The sequence below is a fragment of the Protomyctophum parallelum genome (genome assembly GCF_964188405.1).
Source record: "Protomyctophum parallelum genome assembly, chromosome: 1".
Taxonomy (NCBI): Eukaryota; Metazoa; Chordata; class Actinopteri; order Myctophiformes; family Myctophidae; genus Protomyctophum; species Protomyctophum parallelum.
In genome coordinates this window covers 12,036,819-12,048,954 of record NC_139697.1, presented here as the reverse complement: position 1 = coordinate 12,048,954, position 12,136 = coordinate 12,036,819, and the positions used below count along the sequence as shown (strand labels likewise).

Here is a 12,136-nt window from a genome sequence, read left to right as displayed (position 1 = left end):
GCAGACTCAGCCCCTGTGTGCGCGCATATGTGCACACAAGCCTGTACAGTGTGTGTGTGTGTGTGTGTGTATGACAGATAGAGGAATAGAGAGAAAAGAGAATGTGTGTGTGTGTGTGTGTGTGTGCGTGTACAGTACAGTACGTGTATGTGTGTCTCACGCCAGTGTGAGCTGCCAGTCAGTGACGGGACGTGTTTGAAGATTTGTGGTGAGGAGTCAGGAGTCTGAGCACTGCAGCACGGAGCACTGCCCATGGCACTCACACTCAGATCAAACCATCCTGTGGCAACCCAGAGAAAGATACCATTACATTAGATAGACGGACAGACAAACACCCACAGTTTGACTCTGGATAATCGGAACGAGTGACATCACAGTAGGAACTGCTGTCGCGTCAATTTGAGACAGCCGTATGTTGTACTGTTAGGGATGGGACGATAAGAAGATTTCACGCGATTATTGTGGCAAAAATGATTGCGATTAATGATATTATCGCGACAATCAAAATATGCTTAAAACTTAAAATGGCACTTTTGTTAACCACTTGAACACCCAGCATCCCTATTCTGGCGGGGAACATTCACCAAAAATAACCAGATAGATTAGATAGATAGATTTTTGGCAAATCGATTTGTGTAGTGTGAGCGTACCAAATGTGCAAGAGTCTGTTTTAACATGTATAGAGGGTTCAATTTAGTGCTGAATTTGCAGCTCAACAAAACCTAATTCATCTTAGTGTTTACCGATAAAATCTCCATGATACGATTGAGTGTTTTTTTCTTAAATCACAATGAACGATAACGCTTATCATCCTCCTATCCCTAGTTCGGGTCATTTCCTTTAATAGATCAAATCGATTGGATTACTTTTAGCTTTAGTGAATGACAGATTTGTATTATATAAATCTGTATTTTGTGGCGTTTCCATAGCATCCTACCGTTTTCATTAAATTAATGTATACAAACAGATAATTGACAGTAAAGTCACTTATTTAAACTGAGAATCAAATCCATAACAGCATCTAGTGGAGGTAAGTATTCACATTCCATGTGGCCCGTTCTCAAACGGACTAACAGGTTGTAGTTGCAGACAGTATACTGTACAAAGATGAAGTAATACCAACACTTTGACAGATAATGGTTACTCACATTTCTTTTACAAAGTGGGTGATGGCTGGAGGACAAAAACAAACAATGCCAGACACATATTTGTTTGATTTTCTTCTAGCATATTCATTTAGCTTTTCCATGTTGTTTTAAATCAGTTTTAGCATTGTATAGTTTTCATAGCGTCATGTTTAAAGGAGAATTCCGGACCAGCGATTTTCTTACCCAGTGTCGGAGCTGCGCTGTGCTCTGGATGTTATGTATTTTTTTCACCTGTACCACTCATTATTCGATATAATAACAGATTACGGCAAGAAATTACTTATCCAGAATTCTCCTTTGAGCTTTAAGTGGGATATAGTTTTTTGCTTTTTTTGTTTTGTTGGAGGGGTGGGAGCAGTAAGCTTCGGTCAATACTGTTTCCAGCATTTTATTCAAGAAGGAATCTTATAAACGAAAGTACATTTCTGGCGAAATGCAATTTTAAGTTATCTCTACATTAACGCATGGACGTATGGAACGTGCTTTGTGAAGTCACCTTGATTTTGGACAGACATGTCGGCGGTGGAGGTATAGCTACAAATACCTTCTCGGAGTCTGAACTGAAACTGAATTGACCCGAACTCTACTGTACATGTATAATGTGGGGGAGGAACCTCAAATTTGGATGAACTTGTCTGTAAATATGAATCTCTGAGAATGTATAACCAGTTGTACATATCATAACCAGTGGATCAGCAACAGAACAAAACTCCCTTAATGGTCAGTCGCTCTTGGACGATATCAGACAGCACCTGTCCAGGTATCACACAGGATCAGCAGATCTCTGGTCTAAAATCGACCCATGCACCCATATCATGATTTTGGGTGAGTGTTCGGCACAACTGCCAATCAAAGTAACTATACTATTACTGGCCAATCGCAATCACGGTGCATCATTTCCGGGACTTGGCGAAACACATAACAGCATAACCATAACATCTGATTGACAAAAAAACACTTTTGAACGCAACAAATAGTGTAAAAGTCCTTTAACACACTTAGCTTTCTGCTCGACTGGGATGAAGAAATGAAAGACGCTAAATGTCAAGGAGTGAACGATCTGGTCTCTCCGTGCCTTGCCAGCTTTGATGTAGCAGCACTGCAGCGGTGCAGGGAAACATCTCAAACCAGGGCATGGTTGGAACTTGAAAGACTTCGGGGTTCGAGAAAAGAAAAAAGAAACCTGCAGACACGTTGGTGTTTGCAGGTGACTGGCTGCTGCTGGAATATCTCACCGTCTGGTTCACGGCCGTCTCAAGCAACGTGCTGTGTGTGATGTTAGAATGAAAGTGTGTACTGTATGTGTTTCCTCTAGGTCATAATAAACTCCTAAAAATCTGTGCCGCCGCGTTGCTCATTGTGCCAGATCTTATCGATGCAGATCAGGACAGCATGTGGTTATACGTAGCACCGTTGCTGCCTCACAGCAAGACCGAAGGTCCTGCGTTTGACCCTGGTTGTGTGGCGCTTACCGTGTGGATTTTAGACGTTCTCACTGTATTCAAGTGGCTTAGGGAGTAGGGACCTTGTGTAGCCTAGCCATGGCAGCATTCCTTTTCGGGTTTATGATCCGGTCAGGAGCGGATGATATCGTTACATCATCTTGTAGTCATTGTTTTGTACACATCAGGCCGGAACCATCTAAACCAGAACATCCTTTCCCTCAAACCGGAAGAATACTACAAGCGTGACTTGTACTACGCCGCATCAAGCTTTTATTGGGATTCTTCCGGTTTGAGGGAAAGGATGTTCTGGTTTAGATGGTTCCGGCCTGATGACTACAAAACAATGACTACAACATGACGTAACGATATCATCCGCTCCGACCAGATCACACAGCAATTTAGTATAGTACGGTTGTGGGGTAGGAAATTTGGTATATAGTCTTTTTTTTATTGGCCTAAAATATTGTCTATATACACGAATCCACTTGCTGATTGAGCTTTTTTTTAATTTTTTATATATATATAGGGGTTTCCATTAACATCATATATAGGCCTAAGGCAAAAATGTCAAAATTTCATTTTGCTTTAAGTAGCATGTGACATGTCAAACTAGGGGGGTTCCATGATTCTGAATCCATTCCAAGTATTAGTTTTGCACACAAAAAACACTCTTTGGGCTAAAAACGGCCGTTGCAATCACCACAAATGTGATGAGGTCAGCACATTTTGGGGAATTTGGGAACATTTGGGCAAGTGGCTATGGCCGTCTTTAGCCCAAGAAGTGTTTTTTTGTGCAAAACTAATGCTTGAAATGGATTCAGAATCATGAAAACCCCCTAGTTTGACATGCTACATAAATGAAAATGTGAAACTCTTGCCTTATATAGGATGTCAATGGTATGGTCACATATAAACCCCCATTAAAAAAGATTGCTCAATGCCGACAGCCGGTCAGCAAGTGGATTCATGTATAGGAATATATACATGTATATTTCAGGATCAACTGTCATTTGAGGCCGGTCGAAGTTGATGTATTCACTTGTGTGAGAAAAGGACAGGAGACAAAGAAAGAGTGACTGACTTTTGTCACAGTGTGACTTTGACCTGCGACCTCTACGCTTCTGACAATCAGCACTTTACCCAAAGTCCCTGGCGAACTTTGACCCCAGAGTAGCCCCATTCACCAGCCCTTTTGTCAATGAAGTTCTCAAAACAAACAAACAAACATTCTGAAAACGTTGACCAGTTTCTGTTTAAACCTGGCATCCCCGTTTTGGGCATGGCAAAAACATAGCCGATCCACAAGCTCACAATGTGTAGCCATATGTAACGTGCTGTGAGCTGTAGATCAGCTATTTTACCTATTCGTTAGAAGACAAAGTGTATTTGACTTAACTAATGAGAGATGGAAAAGAAAGGACAAAATGTTTGAGGACAGACAGACTGATGAGAGAGAGGACCCAGGGCATCGGAGACGGAGAGAGCATATGAGTGAGCATGCCGTAGACAATGTTCCCCTGTGGGTTTTTGACACAGCAGTGTGACAAACTGCACAGACACTCAATGTTCAAACATTATTAAACGAGCCAGTGTTTTCCTTGGCTGCACTCAGCACCGATCCTCAGGTTTCACCAGACGCACCCACCAAGCCAAACCTCCCCTCCTCTCTAGGATAGATTTATAAGCAACTAAAGGTTTTATAAATCAAAGGCTGTGGACTGAAATTAATTCATTCCTGCCGAGTAAACTTTCAGATACAAAAGTTCCTCTTTCCTTCTGGAAAGAGAGCAATCCCACCACAACGTTCTATTCCGTCTCTCTTACACGGCCTCCCTCTCAGCTTTCCTACTGTCCGTCGCTCCTACATATCTTCTCTTTCATCCCGTCCATCTCTCCTACAGCTCGCAGCTTGTATGTCTTGTCTCTTTTAGACCTCAGCTTTCCTACTGTCTATTTTGTGTTATTGTTGTATCTTTTCTTACATGGGTCTGTGGATTATTACCTTATTTTCCTAATGTAGCACGAAATTGTTGTTGTTGTTGCGATTCCGAGGCAAAGTCCTTCTTTTATTCAAACAAGGCATCTTCCATATAGTTACCATATTAGGTTACCAGCATAACAGTCATCTTTCCATAGTATAGCACATTAAGGCCAGGCCAAGCCTGTCCATCATGGTCTCCTCCGTTCTCTAACATGCAGTGGGTGTCACCGTTGTCCCTTTGTGTGTGTCAGGGGAAACAGCTAATCAAAGACCCCCTCAACTGTGACAGTCCCTGGTACTCATAAAATGCATAGAGACAAACTGTAGCCTCCTACCCTAAAGAATGGCTCCTCTGTCACTTATCAGTCAAACAGGAAGGCCAAAGCCCCAGGTGGTCTATTTTGAAAGCATCTTTGCACAGTAAAACAATAGCCTAGGTATTTTATCAGCTGCTGTAAGCCAAGGCCTGTGGTCACTGACCCTACCTACAGATAGCCTTTAGACCTTCAGTTCTAGTCGGTCACTATGACTAACCAGGTAGTTATGAATATGCTATATGATTCATAATACACGACATTATCCTTTTAGCCTAAATGTCTTGACTGTACCTCGTGCAGTTTACATTTCTGACTAATAAAGTATTCAATCAAATCTCTCAGCTTTCCTGTCTCTCTCCTACACTGTCTCCAGCTCAGCTTTCCTACTGTCTGTCTCTCAAGCTTCCCTACCGTTTAGTCTCCATGAATAGAAAAAGACTAAGGCAAGACAAATTAACTGCCTACTCTCTTACAAAACAAACATTGCAATGATGGCTAAGAGATGAAGTTTGGAAGTTTACTTTTTGTAAAAAAGAACTGTAGATAATGTAAATATAAGACATTGTTTTATTTTAAAATAGAAAGAAAAACAAAATACAGTGGAGGGCTGAAAACACAAAACATTGAGACTGCCCTCATCATTTTCATCATCATAGCCATTGAGCCGATTCAATTCGTACTTTGTCGAGGGTACTCGAATGTCACAGGGGTGGAGTACCTGTCCACATCAACGTGTGTCACAGGGGTGGAGTACCTGTCCACATCAACGTGTGTCACAGGGGTGGAGTACCTGTCCACATCAACGTGTGTCACAGGGGTGGAGTACCTGTCCACATCATCGTGGAGTCTTGGGGGGTTTGGATCCACTGCATCCGGCTTGGCTGAGCGTCTATATGAAGCCAGGTGGGGAGCGGAGCGCATGGAATGCGTGTTGCTGCACACATTCCTACGGGCGGTGCCTGCCTGTCAGTGGAGGGGGGGGGGGGGGGGGGGGGGGGGGTGTTGAGCAGGCGCAATGTCCTCCCAGTGGGGGCTCCTCACCGGCAAGGTGAACCAGGATTAGAGAACAACAGCAGTGGCAACACAGACGTGTGTTTTGGAGAGGAGTCAATTGTCCATAATGACAATTAAACGATAACGACGATAAAAACGAACAAAGAAAAGGCCACAAGTCATTTCCTCATTGAGTCACCACGTCCACCATGCTGACGAGCATACTAGTGCACAAACTCACACAGCGTAACAAAAATCTCCAACATCAGGAAAAAAAGTAAAAACTGACCAGTCAGGGCACCTATACTGTAAACACTGGCAAATAAATAGGAGACGAGAAGGGGGGTGGGGGGGTGAGTCGGATTGTTTTTGCGCTTGATTTTCAGTCTTTAGCCAGTGTGATTGTGATGCTTTCTAACTCTCCTCAATCATCCAGGAACTCATCGATGAACTCCACCACCTCACCCTGTGGACGCACGCACACACACACACACACACACACACACACACACACACACACACACACACACACACACACACACACACACACACACACACACACACACACACACACACACACACACACACACACACACACACACACACACACACACACACACACACACACACACACACACACACACACACAGTGTTGGTGATCAACTAGTGCTACTGGTTCTCAAATGGTTTATTTGCAAGGACCCCCATAACTGAGTTATACAGACTGTGTTTCCGCTGATATTACTGCCCATTTTATATGCCAAAGGCAAAGAAAAAAGTATTTTGACAGAAATGTCCACCACAAGTCAATTATCACAGATAAAACTCAAGTGCTTCTTTGCAGTAAATACCTTCACTCTAAATTCTTAGTGTCACGCTGCCATCTAGTGGCCATTTGCGGTAACGCGTTAGTGATAAACAGGCCAATGACTGCAGGCAGCGATCAACCATTGACTGGATGGCTCGAACTAAAGACACTTTGTTTATGTGCTTAATTCCAGGCAGAGGCGAGATCATGAGGACTGTAAACCAGCTCAAACTGTGACGGTTACACTTTTCCAGGAATCACGCAACGCGATTTAGATGTGCATCTACTCGCCTTAAATCAAAATGCCAGATAACATTCAGGAAGCATCATGTGCCATGCCTGCAAGTGCATACACACAGACACAACAGGAAGCATCATGTGACATGCCTGCATACACACAGACACAAATATGTGACCACAGACAGACATGTACCTCATCGTCGCTCACTAGGTGCTTTTTTGAGAACTCTAGCATTTCTAGCTGCATGGTGGTCTGGTTGAAGTACCGCACTGCCTCCTGTAACACACACGTTCATGTTTGCATCAGAATTCATGGAAGTGGGGGGAGCAAATTTATGGGTAGGAAATTCTATGCATATTCAGTCATTTTGATCTCATGTCATACTCTGGGCGGTATAAACCCTGTAGTAAATGTGTGTCTGACTGACCGCTCTGGGGAAGAAGTCCTCGTCCATCAGGCTCCACCTCTCCCTGTGGAAGCGGTAGTATGCAACGTTGTTCTTCATCACCTCATCGTTGGGGTCAAACAGCATGTAGCTGGCCACGCACGGCACCGCGTTCTTCAGGTCGTCCACTGGCCATAGACACACAAACCGCACATTGTCATTTAGGAATGGCGAGACCGGGGTCAGCTGCAGAGCCGTTAGCCTTCATGGCTACAAGGACTCACAGCTCAGAGAGAGAAACACCAAAACAACCTATTTAGAATGATGATCTATGGTGCAAGCCGCAAGGTGCTGCAAGGTCTAAAGCGCATTAAGTGTCCACCTCCAGGTTCGCTTAGTTAGCCCATTGAGACCTGAGGCCTAGGCCTAAGGCCCAATAAATTAGAATTATGTATTGAGCAAGTACGGTAAATATTTCCTTGCAAATGAAGAGGATAGTGAGTGCCGTACAAGTACTTTCTTCTGCATTAGTCAGCCTGTGGTCTTCTCCGACACACTTGTCGATCTTTGAGCTGGTCAAACACACACTTTCTGACTTCTCACTGCGGCAGCGTTACTATATCTCTGAAGCTGGGAATGCGTGCACATCTCCTTGTATTTTTTTTTTGTACACACTCAGGTTTTGTGTCTTTCATAAAACTGCCTTGTGTTTTAGGCCTTTAAAAAAAATCTGCCTCAGGTCTAATGGGTTAAGACCAACATGGCCATGGGTAGATCAGTAGCGCAACACGGAAGTACATTTGGTGCTTAAACATTGTAGACCCTGGGGTGAAAATTACATCTGCGCTGGTTGTAAACTAGCAGTGGCGTTTGCGCTGTGAGAATGAAACCAGGTGTGAAAACACGCTCACTTTTGTAATAGGCGAACTGCAGGTAGTGGTACATGGTGGCCACAAACTTCTCCACAACGAAACCTCCCACCACCGGCGTCAGGTCACTCTCACATATCACCTTCCTCTCCAGCACCTCGATGTAGTGGTCTGCACGGGGAACACAAGAGAGCACGGTGTGAAGCTAAATTAAAATCTCATGACTGTCTGAAACATTTTATTAGAATGATGTATGTTTAGGTATCATCGTTCTAAACCTGTTCTACATACAACCCACCAGTTGAAGAAATCACAGATTGAAGCTATAACCTTTGCTTATATGAAATATCCGAGACCATTAGGGTTTTGTGTATGATGCTTCTGAACATGCATTCAATTCTGCTACTTAGACCAATCCTAACACAGAAGACGAAGCTGAGTCTGACGACTTATATGGAATCCAAATGACTGAAATCAGTCGTGGCGACTGAGAACTTCAACCCATACAGAGAGACAACGCAGTTGATCTCAGAGAAGACGACATACAGGTACATGTAAACAAAAAGATAGGGACAGACAGACTGACCGGCGATAGACGGGTAGAAGTCTTTGAAGTCTTTGACGTCCCTCGCACCCTCCGAGGCGGCCAGACATTCATCATAAACTTTGAAGAAGTCCCGCAGTGCCAGCTCCATGTCGGCCACCGAGGTCCGGTAGTTGCCTCCGTTGTACGCCCGCACCGAGCGCACAAACAGAGTCTGGGACACAGCATTACAGAAAAGGTTGAAGTGGTTAAACCTTATTTTGAATTAAAAGGTGGGCTTTAACACCAAATAATAATACAACCATTGGGGGCTTTTATGCTTTTTGGAAAACAATTAGTGTGGTTGCAATTTCCCTCGAGCAGCTCACTAAGTACAGTATGATGATGATGTATTGACCCACATGACATCATAAAAGGTTTATCCGGAAAAAAGTCAGGCAATTACTATACTCTGGTTGCCTTTGGAAAACACACTAATAATAAATAACACAAAATAAAATGAAAACATTTACACTAGTAGGAGCCAATATTGATTGACTAATGAGCTGGTCCATGAATAAGAATTCACTGTTGGATTTTGTCTCAGAAACTCTTAAGACTGTCGTTCACCTTTTTGTCAAAGGGGGGCATTAACTTTCTGGGCATTAGAGAAAAGGAGTTGGTATTTGAAGCAAAACATGTGCTTCTGTGCCTCAGTGCACCCAAGCAGCTGATGAAGAGCATTAGCTTTAAATGCCACTGCTCTAAATGTCACTACACTCCAATACTTTGTAGGAAAATACAGTGTACAGTTCATTTGTCTTCTTTTGGTCTAGCACCTGCCTAAGGCTACAGCCACACCTAACTTTGTGAAGTTTGTGTTTGCCTATGTGGCTGTCTTTTTAGCAGTTAGCCTGCACTATACCTGCATCGAGTGATCTTGGTACATAGAAGTTGATCTATTGAAGAATCTGACAAAGTACATCATTTTTGTTTTTGTTTTGATTGTATTGCTGTATTGTTGTACTGTTCTTTCTGCTTTGGCAATGTAAACGTATGTTTTCTCATGCCAATAAAGCCCTTTGAATTGTTAGCATTGCAGCGCTTTCTGTGTGTTGTGCAGACTTGCATTTATGTGCTCCACAGCACATTATTGAGTAAAGGTCTATTTGAGAGGAAAGATAAATGCTTGAGACTCCCCCCCCCCCTCCCCTGTCCAATTGGATGAGTCTGGGAACATCAACACAGAATAAAACCTTTATGTACTTGTGTGTGTGTGTTTACCTCATAGGATTTGGTCTCCAGGTCTTTCAGGTGGTCTTCGGCTCCAGGCAGGCTCTTGTAGTAAGCCATGTTCCTCATCATCATCTCATCGTCTGGGTGTTTGAGCAGGAAGGTGTGGGCTGCCGACACTGCCTTGGCAAGGTTGTCAGACTGCATGGGGGAGTGCAGTAGCTTAATTTCAATATAATTTACTTCGCTTGAAATTCTTATACAAAAGGAAATAAAGGAAAATCTTAAGGCCCATTTATTTTTAGTTTTAAGTGATAGGGTGAGTAAAAACAGAGAGATGTGTTGTGGTGAACGGTGAGCCGCTTCCCAGCAAGCACGGTCAGGACCAGGACAAATTAGTGAGCAGAATGTGACGAAATTTAAAGCCTGGGTAGTGGGTACCGAGGCTAACGAATTAGTGGTGTCTTTATTGGGGCCAGATCAAGTCAAACCAAGACTAGTCTGATCTGGCCCAGAATATCACCCGATTTCAACCAACATAAATTCTGCCCACTAAGACGGACGTCCCTGGATGAATCAGAGAGAGTCCGATTGAGGCCAGATCAACTTAAATTATATCATAACTAAATCAGATCTGGCCCAGACTAATCTATATTATTTCAACTGGTGAAGACATCATCCCCATATGGGCTGTGATCTGGCCTAGTACTAGTAGTCCTGAACGTCACCCGAGGACATCATCATGACGTCATTTGGCTTGCTGGGTTACCACTGTGGCGTGATGTCATGTTTCGGTGGTCACCTTATCAGTTGTGATAAGTTATCCCCTATCACTGGAGTATGAAAAGGCACTTTGCACTTTGCCTATTTTAAATGGGGGTACAGTGGGTACACCCGGCCTAGTCAAATTCAATGTGTGGGTCAGTGACATGAAAAAACAACAAACCAATGAGAACACTTTTTGCCCTCAAATGACCCTCACAGAAGAAAGTTGGTTGAAGGACAGCGAGGCCCCCCATTGTGCTGTGCATCAGTGACATGTGGGTCATAGCCTATGCCATAAAGTTTATTAAATAATAATAATAAAACTCAACCGGTGAGTCTGACATTATATTATTGAATATGATGCTTGATTGAACCATGATGGGACACACACACACACACACACACACACACACACACACACACACACACACACACACACACACACACACACACACTGGCCTCACATCACATGCATGTTTCACACAATACAACATTTTTGTATGGAACTTGTTTGTCTCTCTCTCCACTCACTTTGAAGTAGGCGTACTGCAGGAACCGGTAGGGCTCCCGTCTCTCGAACTCCTCCACGGTGTCGCGGCTGGGCATGGTCTGCCTGAAGGCGGGCAGGCCTCCTTTGCAGCGCTTCAGGCACTGTGCGCGCTTCATAACGTTGCCGAACACCCGCAGCTCCGGGAACTCCGTGAACTTGTCCTCGTCGTCCATGCGCAGCGAGCTGCAGTTGAGGTTGCAGAAGGCCTCGCTGTCGCGCAGCAGCCGGTAGAGGCGCAGCGACACCTCCAGGTACTCCACCGTCTCCTTCCACTTCTCGCCGGTGTACTGGTCCAGCGCGTACTTGTACGCCGAGTCCAGCGGCATGAGCTCGTGTCTGGGGAAGCTCCGAAAGCTGTACTTCTCGTACTGGCAGTAGGCCGAGCAGAATAAACAGAAGAACAGCACTAAAGTGGCGAACAGTTGAGAAGATGTTGAGGAGGAGGCCATCTTTCTTTTGAGCTTCTCGGGTAGCTATACGTCCCCAACTTTGCTTGTGGTGTGGGTCTCTCTCTGGTCTGGTCTTTAGCACCGCCTCAACTTGCACCACGTATCCGGACACATCACACCCTGCCCCCGGTTGACTGGGCTGGGGTGGGTCGGTGAAAGAGGGTGGGTGTTACTGGAGCTGCTTGCTCCTCCCAGTTTAAATCACTGTTGTGTTTACACTTTACAGCCGGGCTCAGTCTCATGTAACATTGGGTGAAAATGAGCAAGTTGGTGGAAGAAATACTCACAAGTAGAAGTCCAGAATTAAAAATGTACTTGAGTAAAAAAGTACTAAAGTAGTCTATTGGTATCAAAATATACTTAACAGAGGTAAAAGTAGGCTACTGATTGCGCAGAATGTCCCATTTCAGAAGTTTTCAAAAGCATAAA

The 12,136-nt window shown here is 44.1% G+C and overlaps 1 protein-coding gene across 2 annotated transcripts; it reads right to left on the bottom strand.

Annotated features, from left to right (window-relative positions):
• Nucleotides 1–5,118: 5,118 nt before the first annotated feature.
• On the bottom strand, nucleotides 5,119–11,863 carry crtap (cartilage associated protein). 2 transcript variants are annotated; one of them, XR_014569712.1, is made up of 8 exons: nucleotides 11,240–11,863; nucleotides 9,995–10,144; nucleotides 8,774–8,945; nucleotides 8,230–8,358; nucleotides 7,361–7,506; nucleotides 7,126–7,209; nucleotides 5,718–6,350; nucleotides 5,119–5,681 (listed from the first exon to the last, which is right to left on the bottom strand). XR_014569712.1 is itself a non-coding variant. In XM_083772653.1 (7 exons), exons 1-7 carry the CDS (start codon nucleotides 11,705–11,707, stop codon nucleotides 6,309–6,311), a joined length of 1,191 nt encoding a protein of 396 aa, XP_083628779.1. In that variant the 5' UTR covers nucleotides 11,708–11,863; the 3' UTR covers nucleotides 5,119–6,308. The 2 variants fall into 2 exon arrangements, 1 of the variants encoding a protein (XP_083628779.1); XM_083772653.1 differs by having other exon boundaries at nucleotides 5,119–6,350.
• Between the last annotated feature and the right edge of the window lie 273 nt (nucleotides 11,864–12,136).